The 25,501-nt window shown below is 41.1% G+C and overlaps 1 protein-coding gene across 8 annotated transcripts in view; it reads right to left on the bottom strand.

Annotated features, from left to right (window-relative positions):
• Positions 1-25,279, bottom strand: part of ANAPC1 (anaphase promoting complex subunit 1) — a 32,572-nt gene extending 7,293 nt beyond the window's left edge. For 2 of the 8 annotated variants that reach the window (XR_014944364.1, XM_015856613.3), the window contains exons 1-39: positions 24,932-25,279; positions 24,604-24,765; positions 24,418-24,469; positions 24,030-24,139; positions 23,575-23,657; positions 22,103-22,176; positions 21,703-21,851; positions 20,974-21,194; positions 20,158-20,367; positions 19,437-19,532; positions 19,025-19,115; positions 18,833-18,898; positions 18,300-18,437; positions 17,466-17,606; positions 17,164-17,224; positions 16,452-16,639; positions 15,616-15,690; positions 14,089-14,354; positions 12,726-12,817; positions 11,729-11,868; positions 10,246-10,324; positions 10,104-10,140; positions 9,937-10,007; positions 9,634-9,812; positions 7,750-7,976; positions 6,509-6,627; positions 5,710-5,981; positions 5,011-5,245; positions 4,474-4,565; positions 4,177-4,311; positions 3,944-4,026; positions 3,711-3,789; positions 3,053-3,127; positions 1,951-2,027; positions 1,588-1,678; positions 1,445-1,498; positions 982-1,175; positions 671-757; positions 33-150 (exon numbers count right to left, since the gene is read on the bottom strand). Coding sequence is in view for 7 of the 8 variants with exons in the window: in XM_015856613.3 (XP_015712099.2) it covers positions 33-150; positions 671-757; positions 982-1,175; positions 1,445-1,498; positions 1,588-1,678; positions 1,951-2,027; positions 3,053-3,127; positions 3,711-3,789; positions 3,944-4,026; positions 4,177-4,311; positions 4,474-4,565; positions 5,011-5,245; positions 5,710-5,981; positions 6,509-6,627; positions 7,750-7,976; positions 9,634-9,812; positions 9,937-10,007; positions 10,104-10,140; positions 10,246-10,324; positions 11,729-11,868; positions 12,726-12,817; positions 14,089-14,354; positions 15,616-15,690; positions 16,452-16,639; positions 17,164-17,224; positions 17,466-17,606; positions 18,300-18,437; positions 18,833-18,898; positions 19,025-19,115; positions 19,437-19,532; positions 20,158-20,367; positions 20,974-21,194; positions 21,703-21,851; positions 22,103-22,176; positions 23,575-23,657; positions 24,030-24,139; positions 24,418-24,469; positions 24,604-24,765; positions 24,932-25,144 (4,932 nt within the window). In the remaining variant the exon portion in view is untranslated. The remainder of the gene's footprint in view (positions 1-32; positions 151-670; positions 758-981; positions 1,176-1,444; positions 1,499-1,587; positions 1,679-1,950; positions 2,028-3,052; positions 3,128-3,710; positions 3,790-3,943; positions 4,027-4,176; positions 4,312-4,473; positions 4,566-5,010; positions 5,246-5,709; positions 5,982-6,508; positions 6,628-7,749; positions 7,977-9,633; positions 9,813-9,936; positions 10,008-10,103; positions 10,141-10,245; positions 10,325-11,728; positions 11,869-12,725; positions 12,818-14,088; positions 14,355-15,615; positions 15,691-16,451; positions 16,640-17,163; positions 17,225-17,465; positions 17,607-18,299; positions 18,438-18,832; positions 18,899-19,024; positions 19,116-19,436; positions 19,533-20,157; positions 20,368-20,973; positions 21,195-21,702; positions 21,852-22,102; positions 22,177-23,574; positions 23,658-24,029; positions 24,140-24,417; positions 24,470-24,603; positions 24,766-24,931) is intronic. The other 6 variants (XM_085542538.1, XM_085542539.1, XM_085542540.1 and 3 more) reach the window with 6 other exon arrangements.
• Positions 25,280-25,501: the final 222 nt, after the last annotated feature.

The following is a 25,501-nucleotide window of genomic DNA, read 5'->3' as shown; positions in this document are numbered from 1 at the left end:
CCCACACCTCCTCAAATGCCTTCACTCCTTACCTTGAATGTAACTTCTAACAGTGCATAACAAGGAGTGTTTGAGTCCACATCAACGGGTATTAAGAGCCTTGGATCCGCTGCCAGCACGTACAAGTGCCGCAAAGCCTGAAGATGATACCTGTGTGTGGGGAAAGGAAACTCAAGACAAGCAGTACAGGCACAGAATAATCCCAAATATTAAGCTACACACAGCTCAGTAACTACATACAGGTGTCAACTGAACCGAAGTTAAATTTGGAGTAATTAAGCAGGTTTCAAAGACTTCCTTAACATGGTATGCTTCAGCTAACAAGACAGGACTTCATGAATTTTAATTAAAACAGATTAAGAATCATAAACAGACAGATCTTGCATGACTTTTTTTTTTGCTGAGCAAGCTGGAACAGATAAGTCATTGTAGCAGAAGCCCCAGGACACCTGTTTGCATTTCCTCATTGATCAATGATCAGAACCATCATCTTACTGCTTCTGCTATTTACATTTCTTCAGGGGATGAACCTCCAAAAAATTAGCTGTATCGTGCCTATATAAATTTCCAAGAGAATTTCTCTCTATAACCTCTATTGTAAGGAGATTATTTAGCCTGAAAGTTAAGGAGATATAAACTTTAAAGAAACATGAAGTTAACAAACACTTACCTATTGTCTGTGCTGTGAACAGGGAAGTGAGGGTACAGAGCACAAAGGAGAGCAGCAATGGAAGAATTTGAAGTGCTCAGTGAGTATCTGTTGAAAAACATTATCTATTAGTCTTACTGCCAACAAACACATGCCACTACCACAGCTGTTCAATATGTTCTGGTCTCTTGCATTCGGGAAGGACAGTAACAAAGTACAGAAAAGGAATTTACAAGTGTATACCCACTAAAAAAAGAAAAAAATCGTGCACTGCTCCAGCTGTTGCAGAAAAGGTGGGGGAAGAATATGGCTTTAGGAAATGGCAAGTTTACCTTCCTCCTCCCAGAAAGAGAAGCCCCAAAGCCATGTGGTGAGCCAGATGGAATCCATAGTTCATCTCTCCGCCGGTCTTCTTGTGCATGAAACGGCAAAGCTGAAGAACTTTCAAGTTTCCAGAGCCAGCCACCACCATTGCAAGAGACAGCAGCAAGACGCTCAGGCACGTTTCGAGATTATAGTGACCTATCTTCATGTAGAACAGGGAAGGTGTCATTACACATCTGTGGTCAAATGCACTTCTGATCTGTCTAATATGCTGCTGTCTACCCCAGACTTTGAAAAACCACATTCCACAGAAAGAGGGAGAGTGGGGAAACAGTGAAGTCCTTAACAGTGATTCACAACCCTCCTACATGCTGTAAGTCTGTAATACACACAAGTAAAAGGAATGGTTCTGCTTGCATTAAGGTTTCAGTGAGGGTAATCAAAGTAGAGAGAAAACTTGGAATAACTTACTATAGAAGCTGTTGGTGCTGACAAACTTTTCAGGAAATCTGTTGCGTATTTGTCCTGGAAAGGAAAGAAATGCACGCTGAATAGAGATACAAAGGATAAGCTATAGCTCTATGGATTTTACGTGAAGAAATCCAACCTCTTACCAAGCAGTTAAATGCTGCCTTATTTTCTGAGCCAGCAAATCGAAATCCCAGTGACAAACATGCCCCAGCAATGATGTAGACATGAGCTTGCCTAGTAAACAACACGAACAGGAATTGATAAAGTATTTATCTTTTTTATTAATCTGAGTATGCACTAAAAGCTCTTATAATAGGAAAAAAAAAAAAAAAAAGAAAAAAGACAGACCCTCTCCACTACAGAGAGTATAAATTCCTCAGATACCAGGGAAAGATTTATTTGATCCTGATATGTCTTCAAATGTTTAGCTGCATTTTATCAGAAGCAGAATTTGGCTTTGTAAAATATTCTTTTATATGCAAGATCATCTTTTACAAGTTACTTACATCAGTGTTTCTAAACTCAGGTCTTCTGATGAAGGCAGCTCTGTTGCATGAAGAGGTATACTGTTCTCTCTTATGATCTATAAAAAAGGGTAAGAGAAAAACGAATAGAGAGGAACCTCTCTAAGCCCTCTAGCCATCAAGTGTTCACGTAATACAAAGTAGGTCTGTTTCAAAGGAACACAAGTTAGCTTTGCTTCAACATGTTACTGCTCCACTGTATTGCTGATCCAGAAAGCACACTTTTTAATGCTTGTGTATCTGGTTCCTTCGATATTTCTAGAACAATGGCATTATTATGTCAGAAGTGTGACAGTGCACTCAGATATCAGAAAACAGAACAGGATGAGATCTTGAGAGGCCAGGGAGTTCATCTCCATCCTGTATTTCTAAAAGATATAATCTAATTTGCTCTTCAAAATCCCAAGCAACATATCCTGGAATACAGTTGATCCTCCTGTAGAGGAGCTTTGCACCTAGTTTGTCTGGTCTTTGCAGAGGAAAGTTTAACTGCTTCCCCCTTCTAGTATCATTGTCATGAAGAATTCCATCCAATAATGCTACACAGGATGTGAGCCGCCAGGGCTCCTGGAACAGTCAAAGAACCCTGCATAACTATTATCTCTGTCACATAAACAAACTAGATGTGTTTAAAATGGCTAGAAACACCTGATGTCTTTAAGTCCAGCAGTCTTTGGTTCAAGCCCTTACTCAAAGAAAAACCATCTTCAAAGCTATATCATATTTGCTCAGGTTATCTTATCCAATTCCACTTTGAATAGTCTCAGAGATTCTGGGCTTTCCTCCTAATGTCTGATCACTCCCCTTGCAAACACTGTTTCCTTACAACACAACAGAAACTCCTACGTTGCAACTTGTGTCTGTTACATTCATCTTTTCCTCCTCTCTTCTCTGTCCTCAATGTGGTACATGAACAGTGTTAACTGATAGCCCAGCCCACAGTCTCTCAAGTCAAATCACATTTCCCCTATTAAGAAAGCGCAGCAAATTAACATATGCTTTATTGTGCAGCTCATGCAACTGAGGAAATGTTCACTTGCACAAGACAGCAGGGTGTAAAACTAGGAAGCATAAATATACCTACTTGAGGCACGTTGCTATCAACCCATTCAGTGCTGGGCATGATGTCATCCCACAAAATCAGACACCGAGCTAAGGTCTAAAAAAGTGATAAAACCAAAAGGTAATAAAGAAAAAAAAAAGTGTTAAATCAGTGTTAGTTTTTAACATATTACAACATGCATCCAGAAATGTAGCTGCTCCCATTAATAGCTCCATTGCTGTTTCTTAGCTTTCATATTAGAAATGGCAAAATAGCTTTTATTTCAGTGCAATTAAAACTCTGCTTGGAGATAAAAGAGACACAGAACAAGCACTTGGGAAGCCTGTATCTTTAGCTGGTAAGCTGACATGAAAGCACATTACAGCTTACACAGATGCTGAGGTTTAACCGTTTGTCAACATTGAAATTAATTTGGGAAAAGCTATAAAACAATCACTTAAACATTCAAATTACTCGGCTCGAGATGTATCCTTCAGATGTTTCTCACCAAATTCTGTCTGTCTAACAGTGTGAGAAGCAAGCAGAGGCTGTCTGAAGGTATGATTCTAGCTGACAAGTCACAGAGCAGCTATCTGTAGAAAGGGTCCTGTATGACAGGCGTATGAAGTTTATTAAAAAATAAGATTTATTTTTACCATCAATAAATAGACTGAGAAATGAAACAAAAGAAAAATCTTACTCTCAATAAAAGGAACTCTGGTTTTACAAAGTCCAGCAAGTACATGGTATCTGGTGTTTGAAGCCAATCAGCAATGGATCTGCAGAGCACAGTAAAGGAACAGGGTTTTCAGACTGTATTACAGCAACATGCAAACACCTGAGTGAGCCACATGAGGCAAAGCCAACATTATGGCAGCTCAAACTCCTATCACAAACTACAGCAAAGTGCTTGAGTACCTCCAAAGTTAGTACCTGTTATTTGTCTTTAGGTAGATCATAGCAAAGGCAAGCGTGGCTCCCGGACAAGTAACATCCACATTTATTGTGTCTCCTTCCTGCAAAAACAAGCACATATGTGTATACTAGTTGACTAGGAAAGGTGACATGAGTAAAGATTCAAGATCATTCATTAAGATACAGACTTTCAAAGACTTCTGAGCTAATATTACTTTCCCCTTAAACAAGTAAAGAAGACCAACACATACCTTAATTTGGTAACTAGGAGACTTGTGCTTCTCCCTGTGCATTCCTGCTTGGAACCGCCTGTGACCCCCAACCATGTACTGGTAAAGCTGCTCAGGAACATTGAGGTCTGACATACCTATCAGATTACTGCCATGCTAAAGAAGAAAGAAAAGAAATAATAGGCAAGTGTTCCCTTACATAACAACAACAACAAAAAAAATCATTTAGCCAAGGGAAGGTTTGAAGATGAAATGATTCTCATTAGCCCTGCCCCAATATACAATGATTCTTCTACTGAAGCAAAAAGAGGCACTTACTCCCAAGCACACCATGCCCAAGGCTAGTCCAGAAGCCAGTGAATAGGACTCCCTGTCTGTGCAGTACTCCATTTCTGGTCCAGGTGGACGTCCTGAAAAAAAAACCACAACAATTACACATACTTTGAAGATCGTTGAGCCTACACAAACACCATCAGCAGAGTTCAAGAGCTGCCACTAGTTCAAAAGACTGCACATATCAGATTATCAGAAACAAGTATAATTCCATCTTAAAGTGCATCCCTTTCTCTATGTAGTGAACTGCAGTCTCTTAACTGAAGTTACACAGACACAAGGATGTTGCTGTAAGAAATAAAATCAGAATTACACAGAACAAGGACAATTCAGATCAGAACTTTACTGTTCAGAAGCTCTCAAAAGAAAAATTCTCAAAGGAAAAAAGATGAGGTTTGGGAAATGTGAGGTGCTTATTGCAGTGGCAGAGGTGTAATTAGAAGATTTATCAACACATTCAGATCACACATACATTGTGACTTTCCCAGTCATCACCTTGTTTTTTTCAGTGCTAGCACCCACCTATTTCAGCCAGCAGAACCTCAGCTGTGTGCCTGTGAGCAGTGCCCTGATAGACAAGGCCTATTCCTATCACAGCAGCCACCTGTACATTGTGGGGGACATCCAGCTCTGTTGAAGTTGGTGGAAGCAGGGCAGGTATGTGGATACTCAGAAGCCGCGTAATGGCCATATCCATCGTGCCCAGCTTGGCAGCAGAAACACCAAGTAACAGTCCAATACTTGTCATCTCATGGCCCTGAGAAAAGAAACACCAGCAACAAAGGAATGCAGGTACATTCAGAAAAGAAAGATGCCTGCCCCAGTATCAAAGACAAGTCTCACATTCTCCCATATACACAGCTGTTAAAGCTTTGCAGGCAGATCTTTAGGAAAATAAATACTAGCTGTTATGGGCATAACTGTATTTCCCAAGTTTATGATCTTGCTATAGAAGCAAACTTCAACCTAAGTAAAAATTCTTACACAATAAACTGCTACACATGGTTATAACACAGATATTCACTTCCTTGTACTCCTGACATACAGGATGTTTTAAGAACAAAAACTATGATTAACAAAGCATTTCTGATATTTGCCTGCACCAGGAAACTCCCAATTTCAGTTCTTAAATACGCTGCTTTCTTTTTTAAAGCCTGTTTTGTTCACAGAAATCACATCTCAGAAGTATTTTTCTCTGCTGCTTATGAAAGAAGGCCTCACCTTTGTTAAGTAGTCATGTATATTGAGTGTGGCAAGCTTTGTGAGATGCCCACTGAGACCCAGAGCCATGAGGAAGCCAGCATATTCATTTGCTTGTTCAGCATTCTTAGGTTTGTTATAGATAATCCAAGAAGAATCTATCCGTGAAGCAGGTGCTATCTTCAGCCCAGCTGCTACCCCATTGTGAAAGCTAGCCCAGCAAGCCATGTTAGGAGGCACGTCGATATTCCCACTGTTCAGATCAACTGTAGAGTTCCTAGGAGGAGCACGGCCTGCCCATGAAATTGAAATCATTGACAGCAATTAGGTGAATGTAAACCTCGTCAAAACCTGCTGTGAATTTCAGTAGATTGCCAAGTGAACACTGGCAGCATGAATGTCATACGTCCAATCTAAAGACAATCTTAGATGTATCTTAAGTCACAACAGATGACGAGCACAGCACACTGGATAAAAAGCTATGAGGGCTCGCAGTACCTGCTTTCTGTAGACAACACTGAAACAGCTACACATCCTTGGGCAATTGCACTATTCTCTGCCAATCAGAATGTGCCTGATATAATGTCTGCACTAGAAAATAATGTTGGTCTTGACCACTCCAGGAGAAAACACTAGCAAGCAGCATATTCAAAACAAAAAGTGCTATTCTTTCCCAAAGCCCATTTACACTATAGAAGAAAGACACAGAAGGTGCTGTAATATTGCAACAGGTCAAAAAAAAGAGGGGTAACAACTAACAGAACATGATGTAGTTTCTTAAAGAATTATTTTTTTCAGAGGAAAATACCAAGCAACATACCAGTTAGATTCAGCTTAGGAATGGGCAGCTGTTCTGCTGGAATAGGATGATAGGAGAACAAAGTAAACATTCCTCGTCCAACAGGCAGTGCCATGGTTCGCTGGCACAGCTGTAACAACCTGTTGAGGGGACCAAAACAAAAGCCATTGCTTAATATATTCCAATAAAGTGAGACTACATATAACAGGCACTGGATGGACAGCTTTTTTTTCTCCTGATTCAAACAGTATTATGTTCCCCCTCTTTTTTTCTAGTAGGTTGAACTTAAAAAACCAAAGACATCATTTCAAGATTAATCTCAAAGATGCACTTTAACTTATGAGATGTTGAAATGTGTCTGTGTTTTTCACTTTAAGCTAGGTGCTGGTTAAACAAACCTGCGCTGCAGTTTAACAGCATATCAGAAGCGAGGTGAAAGGAGAAAGCAAAACAAAGTTAATTGCCGTGTGATCTTGCTATGACTAGTGATCACATCTAGTAATAACAGCATACAGAATTAATAGTCTACTTCCAGGAATACTGACCACAGTTCTCTATGATTTACTCTGGAAATACTTTCTAGACTTGTTAAATTACTCAGCTTGTTAGGTCAGGTAATAATGTGACGCATTCCTTTAGTTTTCTGTTTCTGTAGGGTGTTTTGTATGTTAACAACACTCTGAAGTTTTGGGGTTTTTTTTTTTCCTCCCTTCTTTATTTTATTTTTTCAAAGACAACACAATTAAGACCTCTAAAACGACTGAATAGAGAAGCAGAACAGGGAGGTGACTGACGGGGCAAGCAATAGCTCCAATAGGAGCTTTCAAGAGCAGGATAAGGCAGGGAACTTGCATTCTGTAGAACTACATCCCCTAACTTAAGACTTGCTTTGACCAGAAAAAAGGGCTCTCCATGTTATAAAGTAGATAGACTAGAGATAGACTACAGTCACACGTCCTCCACAAAGCAGATACTACTTATATTAAATAGATTTCTAACCCTAAATGCCTCATGGGGTTCAAACGAACAGACTCCCTCACGTGCTGCTCCAATCCCAACAACTGTCGGATACAACACAACACAGCTTTGATGCATATTGAGCTGAATTACAAAATACAACCCTCTTCTCTGCGTCCTTCATTAAGATCTGCCTACTTCAGTGCTGTGTTCAGACAGAAATAGACCATGTAATTTGATAAGACATACTTAAGAATATCCATTTTTCACCTAAGTGAAAGCCTGCTAGAAACAGAATTCTTTACCGGTTCTCTTTTTCTTCTATGAAATCATGGTCACTAGCTTCTGGCATCTGCACTACATTAACACGTACAGGACGGGCACTCTGAAGGAGCCTGCGTACTTCCTGCACTCTCAAATCCTTGCTCCATATTAGTGACATGACCTCATCGTTCATGTTGTTCATGCCATCCTCATCCTCTTCCGATTCAGCTGCAGATGGACTATCAGAAGACAGCACTGGGCCCATAGACTGCAAGAGAAAAGAAGTCATTTTCAGTAGTGCACAAGTGTTGCTAACTATCAGAAGGCATCAAATCTAAAACTAGAAAAAAAAACTAGATCAAAACTAGATCTAACACGGGCTTTCCTAGGGCACATGACACCAGGAGTGCAAAGCAGATTAACAGGTGATGAATGAAAACTAATTTCTTCTGATAAATATGCGCTAAATCTCAATACATAACTGCACCACCCATACAGCCAGCGTCCGTTTTGAAACAGGAAACTCCACCCTGACCTCCTGAGAAATGACAAACAATTTGGTGTTTGAAGATCACTATCCTTTTAAGGTAACATATATTCGAGGCATTGTTGTAAAGCAATAAAATCAGATTTATCATCATTTTAAGATCCAGCACTGTTAGTGTTGGGAAAAGTTAACCAGCAGAAAATTAACTGCATTTTCTAATTAATGGTGCCACATCTGAATGAATAGTTTTACTTTGGTTCTACATGACTAAAAATAAATATTTAACTTTTCTGAAATGTAACCAGATGTCCCTGTTAAAAAAGAAATCCAAGTAATTTTGACATCACTTCCAATGCTAAGACAGTTAAAACTATCTTGACCAAGATGTACCTGACAATACAAGATCCTTTTCCTGACTTCTGAAAAAAAATCACAGTCTCTCTGCTATTATTTATGCAAACCATTAGCCAGCTTTCACATAGTTTTGGATTCTGGTGTCCTCAACAAGAGACACTTCAGAGAGCTCCAAGAGATGCCACTAATTCCCACCATCGAAAAATGATGCTTAAAAGAAAAACTAAGACACTTTTTCCCCCAGGATAAAAATAACTAAGCCCTTTCTAGAAAAAAAAAAAAAAAAAAAAAAAAAAAAAAAAAAAAAAAGGAGAAAAATATGAAAAGCGTACTTCAGAAAACAATCCAGATCTTCCAGTGAAAAGGGTGACCCCAGCTATGCCAACTCAGGAAGCAGCTGAAAAGTCATACGAATGGCCTGGGTTGCAAATGACCACAATGATCACCTGGTTTTAACCCCCCTGCTAAGTGCAGGGTCACCAACCACCAGCCCAGGCTGCCCAGAGCCACATTCAGCCTGGCCTTCAATGCCTGCAGGGATGGGCCATCCACAGCCTCCTTGGGCAACCTGTTCCAGTGCATTACCACCCTCTGGGTGAAAAACTTCCTCCTCATGCCTAACCTAAACCTCCTCTGTCTCAGTCTAAACCATTCTCCCTTGTTTACACAGGTGGTGATAGGACAGCTATTATTCCCACTCCCTTCTCCCTGGGCCACTGTGATGATGGCAGAGTTTCTAGACAGAGCACCAAAAAGGTAGTACCAAAACATTCTGGAGAGGAAGACTTACAGTCAAATTGCTCTGTAGGCAAAACTTTCGAGTACTAAGCTTCAATGAAGTTTCAAATCTGTTTTACTGAATTTGCACAGCTATGATATGTACACTTCCTGGGACAGATGCTGATTTTTATACTAAAACCCTCATATGCATATAAATCCCATATTGCTTTAAGTTTTGAATTCTGCACCTTCCATGCTCCATTAATCTACACTCCCTGAGCATCAGCAGATGGTAGAAGAGCTTCTGCACAGAGTGCTGTGTCCAACATTCAGTATCACCAAATCCATTTATGCCCATACTCACAGATTTACTCTTCAGCAGGTTGCCCTCACATGCCTGTTTGGACAGATCCTGACGCCCAATCAAGACACAAACTGCTTCTGGCCAGTCTGAGGCAGGCTGCTCTCGGCAGTAATATACTGCATCTCTGATAGGCAGAGCCACACCAAAGGGAAGAGTCTCCAGATCTCTTAAGGTGAAACCTTAACGTTAGCATGCATGAAAAAAACCTCAATCAAAACATGATACAATGCTTTTCATACTGTGCAATTCTGATACTTATTTACAGCTGTTACCATCTCACACAAAGATAAAAGTTGTTTATACCAATATTAGTCAACCAAATAATTAGCTTCTCGGCGAGGCTGGAAATAGATGTGCTGCGTCCAAAACAGCATCTGTAAAATATTGGAAAATAAAGGAGAAGCCAATAAAACCTAATCAAAAGCTTCACAGAAAATACTCAGAATTTAACACAATATTGAAAAACATACCGATTGTCATCCTGTTCTATTTGTTGCTTTTGTTGCCCTAGAAAAGACAAGGCCATGTTATCCCCTTGTTTCCCAAGCAAAAGGATAGCACATAACAAACAAGACACCAGGAGACAGCACAATGGCATTAATGCATCATTACCTGAAGTAATTTTGTACAAATAAGGGGAAGCTTCACTAGATACAGCACTCTCATCGCCAAGTATGTACAGAGCCACACTCTGGATAGGAAAGAGACACCATAATACAGAGTCACTTCCTTTGCAGCTATTACTATTCTGCCTATCAGAACAAGCAGAAGGGAACTTTAGTAACTTAAACAGTGGGATGTGTTTGTTACAAAAACATCATTAAGTAAATGCAGATTCAAAGAACTAAAGCCAGTAAACTTCCACATTTTAGGTTTCTAGACTCATGTTTGGAAATATTAATTTGGTTTCCTCCCCTTCTTGAGTACTGGGTACTTTGTGAAGAACCTGGGTGAAGAGCATCCACACCAGCCAGAAAAATCACAGCAATCCATCACTGTTTCCTTCTGAATACTACCATGCAAGTTGGCACTTCAAAGGCAAAACCACACCTAAGCAAAAACTTGCCATGATTTTCTCAAAGATATCTAACAATCTGCATCGCCAATGTGCCAGCTCTGACTTTGGCACAGAGAACTCAGGTTCAGGCAGAGATGGTGACAGACAAGTGACTGCCTGAATGAAAGGCTCTATTCTTCTTCAGAGCTTGAGAGTAGGGCAAATTTTAAGTGAAAGCATCAGCATTTCAACTTCTTTGAAGCAGAGGACAGGCTGACTCCTGTCAGTTCCAATGGAAGACACTGCAACTACTCTGGGACAGCTGGGTCACAACAGAGCCTCCCTGCTCTGTTTATCTCTTCAGCTCAACATCACTGCTCCAAATCCTGTACTGACAGCTTTTCTCCACAAACACTTTGTGAAGAAGCCAACAAGGCTGACCAAAAGATAACATCAGCACTAATAACTACTCATGCAGTTCAATATTTATGTTGATACATGCCCAAGAGAAAAGCCAGGAAATTCTCACTCGTGAAATACAGTTAACTGAGTTACATTATTACTTTGCACATGCCACTACTGCAAACCACAAAAAACCAAAAACACGAGCAGCGAAGCATAGGCCATTTACCCTGCACTCATATACTCTTCTCCCCAGTCTCCAATACCTTCTCTCACCTGCTAAAATTCATCTACATCCTTTAGTATTCAAGTTGTAACAGAACAGAAGTTAGGACTTGTGGAAATTCCCCTCTGCTAAACATTTGTTACTCCCTCCCAGAAAGAGGCTGACACCACTAAGTCACAGGAGAACTTCATGCAGACAAATGAGTCCTGTTTAGTACAGTGCAGAAACACCTGGAGATGCTTAAGATGTCCAAACAGTACAGCTACAGCTGTGCTCCTCAGCAGTCATTCATCCCAGTCTCAGTACTGCTCCAGCGTGCTCCTACTGCTTTACACATGACAGACTTTTCATCGTTTGACTTCCCATTGAGGGCACTTCACTCACAGGAAATTAAGCAGCTAGAACAAACCGTGGCCACAGAGTTGTTATGCTGATAGAGGAAAACACGTTATCTTTGCCAATGTACATACCAGTATTACCAGCTTGCTCCTTTCACAGATTCCTGGTAAGTAAGGATAAGGCTGTACACTTCCTCCCTTTAGACAGGAACTCAGCCACTGAAAGATACTTGGAGGCTCAGCAGAAAAAAATGCGGGATGATGCATGAAACCTGTTTGGATTTAATAGCACAAACAGTCTTGACACCACGTTCATGGCAAATGCACAAAAACTGTTTTCTGTTCTCAAAACAAACCCGACACCATTTCTGGTATTTCAAAGCATTATGGATCGCATCTGCCTTCTGTCAGATGCAAGCTTATGGCTAGACTGTATGGAAGAATGAAACACCTTTGTGTCTTTTAAGGAAGTCTCAACCCACTGTGAAAAGTAACGTATGTAATTTCTAATTTTCAAAAACCTCAGGGGAAGAGTCTTGTCCTTAAACATCAAATCACTGAGAGAGCAGCCTAACTATAACCTCTTTGTCCTCCCTATTCACAAACACGAATAGCAAAGCCTGACCAATATGATGAGATTATATTTTTTGTGCCAGGAAAAAGAGTATTTTGTCTTGCATGACCAGCAAATTTCAGCTGGTAGTACATTAAACAGATGCACAAAAAATAAATGATCTTATTTTAGCTTTCATCATTGTGCTTTGAGCTCTGATTTCATTTTAAAGGACTATAAACTGAGAGCTTGCAGCAGAAGCACACCTCATTACCAGGTTTTTCCATAGCTCTCCACAAACATTTCTCAGCCAGCCTGAGCTAGGAGTTTGCTGAAATAAAACCATCAACTTTCTCCCAGGTCCTTGCTGTGAAACATCTCATGAAGCACTACACTGACGGCACCAGCTTGTCACTGCAGGGTTCTAACAAACTTTTAAAGACAAAGGAACGAGGCAACCCATGCAGAGTTTCACATTTGGTTTAAGTCCTGTCCAGCTATCAACATCCTCAGTATTAAGAGAACTTACACACCAATACCACTGAGCACTTGCTTCACATAGCCTTAAAAACTCACCTTGATCAATTATGCAAGTCTGTCCAGAGCTTTTTACAAGGGCTGGATAGTCTCTGTAGTAGTAATCTATGTAAGCTTCAAGTTTCAAGTCCCTAGAATGAAAGACGTGAATCATCATACAGTGAAAAACAAAAAGAAAACTCCACGCCTTCTTCCATTTCTGACATTTTCTATTTACTTTTAATATTCGTAATAAACATCAGATACAAGGGGTGAAGCTCTGACTTCTTTAACTAGAGTTGCTTATGGGCATTGCCCCTTTGCAAAGCAAGTAACCTGCATGCTTTATTTCCCCCCAGTGCACTACTTTCCAGCTGTAGTTCTGCTTTGTGCCACACCACCACCACTTACAGCATAAGAACTGCCACTACAACTTCCCCAAACTTCCAAATGTTAAAAAGTTAGATAACAAGCTGAGTTTATCTGCAAGATGCGAATGCAAACAACAGCTTCCAGCCACAAAAGATATACAGCATTTCATCAGAGCTGCTTTTCATTGGCATGACAGGATAATGCACAGTTCAATCTTCCCAGGACTAGGGGCTACTTCTGGAAACTACTCCAGTCAATCAACTGCAGTGCCAGGGGAAGAATCTATAGCCAAAGAGATTTTGGTAGAAATATCAAATAAAATTTGGAGAGGCATTACTGAGTCTTTTGCTTATACAGATAACTGTATGCACGTGTGTCTATACATATGCAATGCAATCTCAATGTGGGGGTGGAAGATGTGAAGACGCAGTCACTGGCTGCAGTAAAAACACCACAAAGATGAATATTTGATAAATCTTGTGAGCTTAGTCAATGCAGTAGACAAAAATGTGAGCTGTCCAGGGTACACAATTTTAGCTGCCAGGGAGGCAACACAGCATGAAAAGCAAGTACTGTGCTTAATAATCTTTCTTATCATGATCTAAACGGTAAGGTCATGTAAAACCAGAACCGAGATGAGATTCTGGTTATGTTTTAAAGCAAAACAAACACCTACCACCACCAGCAAGAAATCACTAAATGCAGAACACTTTTATCTGAGCAACTGAGCACTGAAAGTCAACAAGGTGATTTTACTTCTGCCTGCACTCTGTGATGTATAACATCTGTTGAGTAGACTTCCTCCCTCTCCCTTTCCTTGTATTGCAGGAGCAAAAGCCATCTACCAAGAACTACTATTTGTGAGTCATGCTTATGCTGGTAAGTGGTCAGGACTATACAAGAGATTTCCTATAACAAATATCTTCAACTGTTATTATTCATTTTCTTCAGAAATATGAAAGTCTGTTCACACTTTGGGTAATCCCCAAAACAATAACATCAAGAGACACTACACAACATACAGCACCTGTGATTTGTTGGTTTGGCATACCTGGCCAGCTGAACCAGAAGAACAACAAGTGACCGATTCTCTTCTCCCATCAGAAGGTTCAGTTTGAACTCCTCATAGACCAGATGAAGAACAAAGAAAATAGCAGGAATATGGGTGAAAAGGAGAGTTGAATAATCCAGGCTAAGGCTCTGTAAGAAGTCATCCTTTGGAGCTAAAACTTCCAGAGGGTCCAATCCCAAGACTTTGGATAGAGGATGAGACTCAAAATTTCTGTGGTAATCAGAGCTCAAGAGATATTCCCAGTCCTAGACAAAGCAAACAGGAGAAAGAGGCAACAAACAATGAACAGACTTCCAGCAAAAGAACTCCATGGCACCACTGCAGAGGGGTCTTCCCCACAACCAGTACAAACACCATTAACGTGCCACACAAACCCTGCAAGCTATATTGCACAGATTCAATCGTTACGCTGCATCTTCTCATCCTTCCTCCAGTTATGCATAAAATGAATCAAAGCATTAACATTTAAGAAAACAGAGAGATGGAAACTGATTTGAAGTGCCTTCTTTGCACTAATAATTCTGTGTGGCGCCATGCTGTAATTCACTTAGTGCCCCCAGCCTTTTTTCTACTTCCATCACAGCATGTTGGGCATTTACATCTTAACCTGTTTCATACAGATTGCAGCTTGTAAACCCCATGGGTTCACTGAGCTGCCAACCTACAAAACCTAGTAGCACAATTGTACCACTGTAGCTTGTAAGCTTCTTACAGTGGAATGCTAGTAAGCCTTATCCACTTCATTGCTTGACTATGTTAGAGAACAACCTTCCTACTCTTACCTAGGCAAAACCTGGTGAATCAATCTTGAACGCACTGCTAAATTCAGAAAGAACCAGTGCATTCAGTGGAGCATGTAATTTGATGCTCTGAACTTGCTGAAGGTGCTGAGTGGAGGAGAGAGTAAGCCAACTTCTTTTTAAGGGGATAGAACATCTAGGAGGCATTTGGCAGTCAAAAAACTGCAAGGGGTTGCTTTGTAATTCATGCTGAATTCATTCCTGAATCTAACTTCTCTGAAACTGGGACCGTGACAAGAAAAGGTCACATGATACAGACACAGCACAGTGCAAAACATCTTTCCTTCCCCCACAGGCTTGCAATCCCTGGTGAGTCCAGATCACAGAATCACAGAATTATCAAGGTTGGAAAAGACCTAGAAGATCATCTAGTCCAACCATTACCAATACTTCCTGGCTAAATCATATTCCTCAGTGCCACATCCAAGCGTTTCTTGAACACTGCCATGGTCGGTGACTCCACCACCTCCCTGGGCAGTGCATTCCAATGCCTGACTACTCTTTCCGAAAAGTAATACTTCCTAATGTCCAGCCTGAATCTCCCCTGACGCAGCTTGAAACCATTCCCTCTAGTTCTATCACTGATTACACGAGAGAAGAGGCCAACCCATCAACACATCAGATCAGAGGTGTTTCTTCTGGATTATCTTAAAAAACAAAACAACACACCCCCAGCTTTCATTTGTCAAAGAGAACCATTTCTTACTTCATCTGATCCTGTTTCTGATGGCCTAGCTTTCTTTGGTGCACTCACTGGTGACGGTGATCCTCCAACATTAAGCTGCAAGAAACAAGACCAAGGTTGTGTAAGTAATACACCAGTCCTAATACGTCCACTCAAACCACACACTACATGACGTTCCTTTATCTAATTGTATTTTGCTTACATAAAATATGTACTGCAACGAGATGTTTTCTACACACAGCTTATTAGTCCAATGTATGCTGCACAAACCTTGAAGTCTGACTGTATGACATTTGGTATTGGCTAGGACAGAGGAAACAGCAGGTATGAGCTAATGCAAGTTAATGTGGGTACACACTAATTGCTTTTATTTCATCAGTACACATACATACACCTGCACCCCCTACTCCTCCCATTCTGTGAGAACGACAAGTGTACTTGCTAGCAAGAAATTCACTGACAGAAAACTCCAAGTAAATTCAGATTGAAAGACGTAACTTTAAGTGCTGTAATTTGAAAACTGCAGGGAAAACCTGGAGAATCTGAACTGCATTTTGTGTTTCTAAATCAAGAGGCTTAATTCAGACTACTAGAATAAAATCTTTAATCAATCAGTGTTAGTACTGAAGTAAGATTCTTAATTTATTTTCATCTGATGTGTTAAGCACCTTATAGATATACACATCACAGACTAGAATACACCTGAAATTTAGAAATGCAGAATTAATTCAGTGGCATCTTGTTTTCAGGACAAGAATTTGTTTTTTATTTCAGCACCTCTCTAACCATTTCAAACCTTGAAGATTTATCAGTCATATTAACACAAGCTAAGGAAACAGACATGTATACTTGCTTACATTACGCGTCCAGGTCAGCTTCTCTGTGTTATAACCCATCATATTCATGAGACAAGTTACAAATAAATTCCATTCCAAGCGGTAACTTGGTCCTCCAGGGGCATTATAAGCATTGTACCACTTGACAAGCATCTGTACAGCTACCTCCTTGGGTAGGATAGCCTTGACCCCTTGCAGACATGTTTTCACTGTTGCAAAAGAGGGAAAAAAAAAGTTAGGCCTGTTTTTCATTACTTCCAATCCTACTTATACAATTAATGCTACAAATTGTTACCGTACTTGGACCTACTTTTAACTCTCCAGGAACTCTTTCAATAAAAGGCACACCACATAACCCTTTGTTCCTTCAGTTTTGGTTAAACACAGACTCTCTAATTCACCACACAAAGGAGGGGGAGGAGGGGGAGTTTTTTTGCTCATTAATGAAAACAAGTTGTGTCTGAACTGACATCTCAGCCCTGAGCAAGCATGAACAGTAAAGCATAAAGAGAACAAAAGAACAAAGAAGTTTCAAGAGTGAATCAGATGAAGCACTCAAAGAAGCAGAGCACACCTAAATCAGTGGTAACAGTTGTACAAAGTAAGCCAATAAACCTCAAAATACCTCATACCTAATGCTCACACAGTCTAAGCTATGTATAAACTAAAAAAAAAGACACAAAACCCTCAAAACTCATGGAATGTATTTCACATGGGAGATTCTGAATCATACCGAGCTCTGAAGTGGCAATTTCAGGAATTGTAATCCGAACCATTGTGTTACTGCTGAGTTCCTGGAGGAGGAAAAAAAAGGAAAAGTTGAATTGCAAAATACATCTATAAGTAGATATGGGGTCTTTCTCCTTCAGCTCAGAACTCATTTATGTATCGAGCATATTCCTAACTCCTAGCTATTTGCCACACTCAAAGTTAGCAACCTCAGATTCTTATATATCTCAGATTCTGTAACTCTATGAAAAATAAGCTTGACTGTTACTAACAAAGTCATGACTCAAATTACAGAATAACACCTACTAAAGTTACTCTGTTGTGGACAGGATCCCTTAGAGCATGAATGAAAGTCCCGTGCTGCTGAAAAGTGCAGTCCTCAACGTAAGTTGAATCATGGAGTTTTGAAGAATCCCTTAGCTCTGGAACTGGTGACAAAAGCATACTCTGCAAAATGGTAAAAATGGCTGCTTAGAATTGTTAAAGCAAGTATCTGAGCAAAAGACAGTTAAAATGACCATTTTTAAGTGTACAGGTATTTTAAAAGTCTTTTCAAAACTATCTCTGAAGTTCTATGAAAATCATAAATAAGGTAGAACATGTGGGGTTGTTGTGGGGAAGAAGGCTGTGTATGAAAACTAGGGTGGAAAGAGAACGGTCTTGATGAACCACAGAAATTAGACAAGCGGAGACAAAACAAGTCTTTCACAATAGTTACATGAGGTTTAAAGTAACAGGCTTTCTCCTGAAAAATATTCATGATCTCCTCTAGCCATACTTAAGTCTTAATCCTGTACTACTAAGCAGTGAGAAGGGACTAGAAGCCCCTCTTTAAAGACCATCCACACATCTGCCTTCAGCTACTTTGTAATTAAGAAACAGATAAGTCAGTGTTTGAAAGCTTCATTTTCACATGCCAAAGATGTTCATAGGGAAGCTCTCATGTAGGACTTCATTTTTAGCTAATAGCCATTCCTAAATAGAAGATATCAGCATAAAGCAGCATTTCCATCACTACTTTATGCAATTTAGAAAATACAAGACTACCTTACAGAAAAAAAAGCTTCCAGTTACTCAATCAATTATGTCAAAGCTACTAAACCTAAAGCTTTTTCAAGGCAGAATTTGATTTCTGCTTACCTCTTCTAGAGGCCCCAGGTGTTTATTCAAAGACTTGGATGGAGTGCTGACACTATCCAAAGGAGTGCTTGGCCGAGGCATTTGGTTGGACATTGTCAGGGATGGAGCGGGCAGTCCAGGAATAAAAACCTTCCCCACCTTTTTTGAACAATATATAGGAAAGCAAACAGTTGATTTTTATATGCTGTATACAGTTCAAAAAATATTTACTTTGAATAAATAAAATTCTTACTTCCTATATCTTTAATATTTTGTTCATTTGAAAGCACTGTATTAGTTTAGCACTTTACTGTTGCAGAAAACAAGCTCCAGAGATTATTCAATTGTACCACAAGGTGCCAGTCATTCTTAAGAGCCACCCTTCCAGCACTGCATATAAATGGCACTCATTAGGAAAGCACAGGCACCTTCTCAAGTGAAAAGTCTACAGTAGCTTCAAATGATAACTTGTAAGGTAGGATGCACCCTCTGCACAGCCTAGTTTATAACCAGAGTCAAACACTTATTTTGGGACACAAAACCCTACTACTTACACGAACAATTCCAGAATAAAGCACTAGATTTCCACTGCCTTCCAGAACCAACAGTGTATCAACACCCTGCAAGAATCAAACAGCATATTCAGCTTCTTGTGTTTAAGAATGACAACAAATGGATGACATAAGTAACAAGGGACGATACAAAGGAAGATACTTGGCAACTAATAATCTATAAAAGTTACATACCTGCACTGGAGCTGCATCCTTTGCCTGAATATTGGTAAGAGAACCAAAGATCAGCTGAGACTTGTCATTGCTCTCTTGAAACTTAACACACCTAAAGATTTGAGAAAACAACAGCAAATTCCCCAGTGTGACTCTGACAGGTAAAGACAAGGATAAATACAAATACCACTCCAAGCACAGTGAGTGCACTCTTGCAATTTCCATTTTATTTAAATAATCAAACCCATCTACACGACACAAATTAAAAGCCAGTCATATGAGAGGCACTGACACCTGACATCACAAGGGATTCCTCTAGCTGAAGGAATAAATATGTTAAAGACTCAATCTAGACAAATTTTTAGAGTGCTTTGCTCCCTTCCCCTCCCCCTTTTTATTTCTTTAAACCTGTCCCCAAACTAGGAATTCTCACCGCAGCTGGAGCTGGGATTCCACTAAAAAGCACAAGAACTTCTGCCCACAAAGGTCAGTGGTAATGAACACTTTTGATGCCTGGGAATTCTTCTCTCTAAATAAGACACAAAGAGCAGCATAGTGTTGGGTTCATTATAAAAACTTCAGTTAAAGAAAATGTCCACAACCCATAGGGACACCAGTCTTCAATTAGTAGAGTTTCAAGTTGCAAAGAATGTACCAGTCTCAGTTTCAGCCCATACATGAGAAATTAATTTCCTAGCACTCCAGTCTTTGCATTCACACTTGTTGGTGTGCAGTGCACATGACACTTGGCTTTGCTCTCCCAGTCAGTCTTAAGTTTTAAGTTGAGTTTTGCCCCTTTTCCATAGCAACAGGGCAAGAAATATTCCCACTAAGTTTTAAAAGGGGCACAAATGCAAGAAAAAAACCAATAACAGTGATGGTATTTGAATCTACTTTGCTTGAGAGATCTCACAAAAGCATTCCCTGCCTTGGAGAGCTAGGAGTAACAACAGGTAAAAACTATTCCAAGTGCCCAGCTCCCTTTACAAGTGGGCTGGATGCTTAGCAAGCATCACTTAAATATAGGAAGTACAAGTTCACGCACCTCTCAAAGTACCACTATTTGCAGAAGGCTCACACTAAAATAAGCTGTTTTACTTTCTTTCTCTCACCCCACTGGCAATCCCACACTTCTCTCATATTCCAACATTCACCTCATTTTTGTGATAGCTTCTGTCCACAGATGATCTATACACAGCTCAGGAACAATTGGTTCTGTTTCTGTTACAAGAAAGGAATCACTGCAAGCACTCTCTGGAGAATGGGTAATACTGTGCCTCCTTGGAGACTGAACATTGCTCGATGAGTTGAACCTCTGCACTCCCGAGAATGAATGTACTCCCAGGGCAGGTGAATGAGAACGGCTGCAAGCAGAAACAAAGCATTACTGAAAAGGGAGCAAACAAAACCAGATAAAAACCCTATTAAAGCACACTGAAAGCAAAAAAGAAAACAACCCTAAAACAGCAGCTAGTACAATACTAGCCTCCTTTCCTGATACATTTAATCATATGGAAACAACTCTTCAGCTCACATTCAGTTGTCTCTGTCAAAATCCAGGAGATGAGATTCCAACAGCAAACTAACATTTCAAGTTCTATGGTCCAGACTGTAAATATATGCTCCAACCTGTGCTCTCTAAATATGGCTTTCTTTAACTGAAAACACTCCTGAGACTCACAAGACCTTGAGACAGTCCCCAACTCAACTACAGACTGGCTGTATGAGAACAGAACAACCTCTTTGTCCCTTACACACCCATCATTCCCTCCATGCTACAGAGACAACAGCAAGCAAATGTCACAAAAGCATTCCAAGAGTGCTTTCAGATGCTGTAAAAGAGAAGACATAGTACAGCTTAGATGGACAGATATGTAAGGGCAGAGAAATACAGCAATGCCACATGTAATGCCTATCCTATAGCTCATATTTGTTTGGTATCAGGTCTACACATTACGTTCAGCACCCACCTTAAAGCAGCCATGTTGGAGATGGATGGTGAGCGGGACTGCATGCTGGGTGATGACACTGATCTACTCTGGCTGTGAATGGATGAGTAGTTTTGGAAGGGTGAGGCCATAGGTGAGTCTCCTTTTGAAAGGCTCCTGAGTTGAGCAGTCAAAGAACTGCTAGCAGCCACATTCTGCGGTGTGCCCAGCTGCTCTGAGAACTTCAGCACCGTGTTCTGCTCCTGAGAAAGAAGAGACTTCTCTATGTACTAATCACACATGGCCAGTACCAGCTAAGAAGCTCAAACAGCTCATGTTATCAGTTAGATGTTAGGATTGCATGCCTACATGGGTAAGGCGTAAAGGCACATTAGTCTAAGCAGTTATTCCATCCAACAGTGCTCTTCCTCCCGGTCACTGACACTATTCCTGTGATTCTTGGGGCAGAAAGTTGTTTGTCACTTTTCTCATGGAGGACAACAACTGAAGCAGAGTACAAACTTTCCAGTACAATGGAAGGAACATCATAAGCGCTATATGTTGCATGGCCATTGTTTATTGAGTGCCCTCCACAACTGTTGTATATACAGTATACAACAAGCAATATAAAGCACGACTTTTTTTCCTCCAGTAGTCACCCTATTAATAGAATAAATCACAATCAGGCATTTCTAACAGACAAGCCCAAGAATGGCACCTAAACACATGCAAAAAACATATAATGACACATAGTCAGTAATAAATTTGTACCTCTGGCTTTACTCTACGAAGAGCCCAGACAGTATGTAAACTCTGTACAGTATCGTAGGTCATCACAATGGAAGGTTCAGCATTGACAAACACAATCCTCAAGGTATAATCGGCAACATACTGCACTCTAGCAGAGCCAAACACACCTGCTAAAGAAGTAGTTAACCTAAGTTAAAGGGAAAATATCATTTCTACAGTACTGTTATCAGATGAAGGATTAGTAATTTTTCATACCCTTTTTGCCCTGCAACCTGGACTTTTATCCTGACCAGTTTCCCTGTTCATAATGCAGCTAAAACAAGTCACTTCTGACTTATTTAAAGAGCCATTATTGCACATTTTTAATACAGAAAATGCTTGAGTGATACATTAAGCATTTGATGTCAAGGCCTAAACCTACCTCCAGACTTACAGACAAGAGGTGTTATCTCATCTAAGGGATGCAGCATGCTGAACATAGTAGGCAAAGGTTCTCTAAAAAGAAACCAAACAAAGCATGTTCAAAAACCAAATGCTAATAAGCCTAACTGCCCTCTCTTGCAGTTGGTGCTCATGCTGCAATCCCAAAACACCCTCAGACCTTAACAAAATGAGAGCCTGAAACCTAACAGTAGAGACGTATTCCATTAACAGAAGCTCTTCTAATTGAGTAGAGTCAGACAGTGGCTTGTCCATCAAACAGGGTTTTGCATTTTTCACATAGCACTTGAGAATGACCCCACCTGGTGGCCACATGACAAACTTTGGCTGGCCCAATGAACAGAGGTAGCTGCAGGGCAGCTAAAGGGAGCAAGAAGGGAAGAAGGCTCTTAATCTAGACTCAGTTGCAGAGTTTGAGTTCCACACCACCAGCCAGACATCAGGTAATCTGTACCCCTCACACAGTAGCTATAGTGCCAACCATCTGTTGGTGGCAGTGGCAGAAGGGGAAATTCTTATGAAAGTCCAGGTCATGTAGGGTTAACAGTGAGTTTTCTAAAGTAACAGAGCAGGAAAATACAGGACCAGTGCAATTTTATTCCACAGTAATCCCAAAGGGGTCCAGCACAGATGTTAACCAAGGCCAGCCACAAGAAGCAAAACAGGGGATAGCAGGTTGGAAGACCTGAGATACGACAAAGGGTTCAGACCCAATGAAGCAAATCAGTGCCCAACTCCTTCCTTCACTGGAAGGAGGCACTTCACTATCCCTATGGACAGGGTGATGAGAGCACAGCACCAACACACTAAAGAGGCTATTTGCCTGTGCTAAAGCTTAACCTGGTACCAAAATTAAAGTGGAACACCCACTGCAGCCAGCTGGAAATACATGTTTCCAGATTTTTCTTGAATATTTTTAAGGTCTCCGTATCTAACCTCAACTCTAATGAGGACTAGACAATCACATTGTGTGGAATGCACACAAACAACAAGGAAGAGCACAAGTGTATACTCAGACTACTTATCAGCAGGCCAACAAACCCCTTACCCTGCTTTTCATCTGTATATCCAGCCACAAAGCACATCATCTACAAACATGGGGCAGGATACTCCAGAAATTCAAAGCACGTTACATCTGAGAGAAAACTCCTCAATGCCAATTTCCCAATGAATCTGACCACCATCATAGCCTGGAAATAACCTCCAGGACAAACCTCAATGAAATTTGGTCAGTAACACTCTGCCTGCCATATTGTGTTCCTAGGATCACTCTCACACAGTTAAGACAACATGATGTTAGAGGAAATCAGGACTCCCTTCCCAGGAGTTCCAGTTTCAGCTGTCCCTGTTATGAACACACATTCTTTCACTATTCCTCTTCAATTTTCACACATCTGTATGATATCAGTAAACAGTCTACAGCAAAACAATCTAAAGCCACTTGCTACGTACCTGGGTGGACTCGGAGGTACTTCATGTGAAGAACCACTACGCTCCAATAACAAGCCAAATTTTGTTGGCCAGATGTTTGCAACCTATTAAAAGATTAGAGATTCAGTCATAACAAAGATATCAAGCATTTAATGTATTGATAATTTCTCATGATTGAATATCGTGCTGTGACAAAACAAGTTGCCTAAGCTTATCCTTAAGATAAGGGTTGTGTTGATGGGAGCAGGTTCTCAAACTACCAAGCTGACAAACCCATGCTTTTCCACATCTAACAATCCAGCTGTTACTACTGCACCATAATCAATGCCACACTTCCTTAACTGTGGCATATTCACCCACCAGAATCAATAGTTCCAGCAGTCACCAACAATAGTAACACACACCCTTTACACACACCTGCCCACCATAGTACCAGACAACAAGCCCACTGACTGAAAGCAAGGGGAAACACTTACCTGGAAGGGTAAAGCAGCAATGTAATCCTTTCCATCCACGCTGTGCACATTTACACATGAGCTCTGCAATATGCAGACACATTTCTGTACTATTTCTTTACCACCTGAAACTGCAGAACAAAGAAAGAGCAGTAAGATTATCTCTTAGATATTCCCTGCACGAAAGAATGTAAATTTAAGAAGCAGGGGTTTGACTTAGAACACTTTTCACTGATTAAAATCCTCATGCCAAGAGGGCTGAGCTCAAAGTTCTCAGCTGGCATTGCAATAGTGACAGAGAGGTGGTAGAGTCTCCTTCTCTGAAGATGTTTAAGACATCTGGGTGTACAGGGCAGCTGTTTTAGCATGGGGCTGGATTTGATCTCTACAACTCAGCAGTACAACTTACCATCAGCCTTGTCAGATTTCTCCTGCTGAATAGTGAAGTCACACCACAAGGCCTAAAACCAAGCAGAGCATGATTATGTCTGAAGAACAAGTGGATGCTACTATCAAAACACATCTTTCTGTGTTCTCCAGCATATCCCCAACCTCAAGGCACAGTTTGCAAACACACTGTGCTATCAGCACATACCTGCAGCACAGGGCTGTCAACACTGAATGCTTTATAGGCAGCTGATGCTTCACTCTTACTCCCTTTGCTCCAGATGACCATGTTGCTGGCCACGTACAGCTCTTCATCATAGTCCACTTCCTCACCAAAATCACTGACACCTTTCCTCAGCTGCCAGCTTTCCTTCATTAAAAAGAAGAAACACAAAGCAAAATAACCACAAAAACAGAGGGCTTTGTAAGTCGGAGCTACAGGAGATGTGGTGAACGGGCTCAGGAAGTGACAGACAGGTTCCCCTGACATCTCACCACAGGTTTCCCCCCCCATCACCGCTGCAGCCCGGCCCTACCCGCTGCCGTTCGTGGATGGTGACCTCGCGTAGGGAGCCCACCAGGCCGGCCGCCCCGTCGGACGAGCAGAGCTCGGATGCGGGCTGCAGCTCCCGAGGCTGCAAGTTATGAGCGCCGGGATGGCGGCGGCAGTGCTCGCGGCCCCGGGGAACGAACTCCTGCAGGTCGCCGGCCGCAATCATCGTGGCCCTCTCTTCAGAGTGGTCCGACATGGAGGCCCGATATCCTCATTATTTCTGGGGCACACAGCCGGCGCGCAGCTCCAGCCCCGCTCCGCTCGGGACGCCGCCGCACACGGGGACCAAAGGCGCTTTAGGAGAGGGCGGCCATGTCGCTGTTCCCGCCCTGCTCCGCGCCGCGCGGGGCCCGACGGGAGGCGGAATGGCGGCGGGCGGGAAGTTGTGTGAGGGGAACTGCCCCTAAGGCCAGAGAATGAAGATATTGACTATTTAGTGAATGATAGAACTGCTTACCCCGCTATAAATGATCATAAAGGTCCTTAGTTGTCCCCCCCTTAGTTGGGGGCCACAGGGTTAGATGTGAAATGAAATCTAACAAATGAGTGTTTG

Source organism: Coturnix japonica, chromosome 3 (genome assembly GCF_054131305.1).
Source record: "Coturnix japonica strain WE chromosome 3, WE-NBRP24, whole genome shotgun sequence".
NCBI lineage: Eukaryota > Metazoa > Chordata > Aves > Galliformes > Phasianidae > Coturnix > Coturnix japonica.
This window is presented reverse-complemented; position numbering and strand designations above follow the sequence as displayed.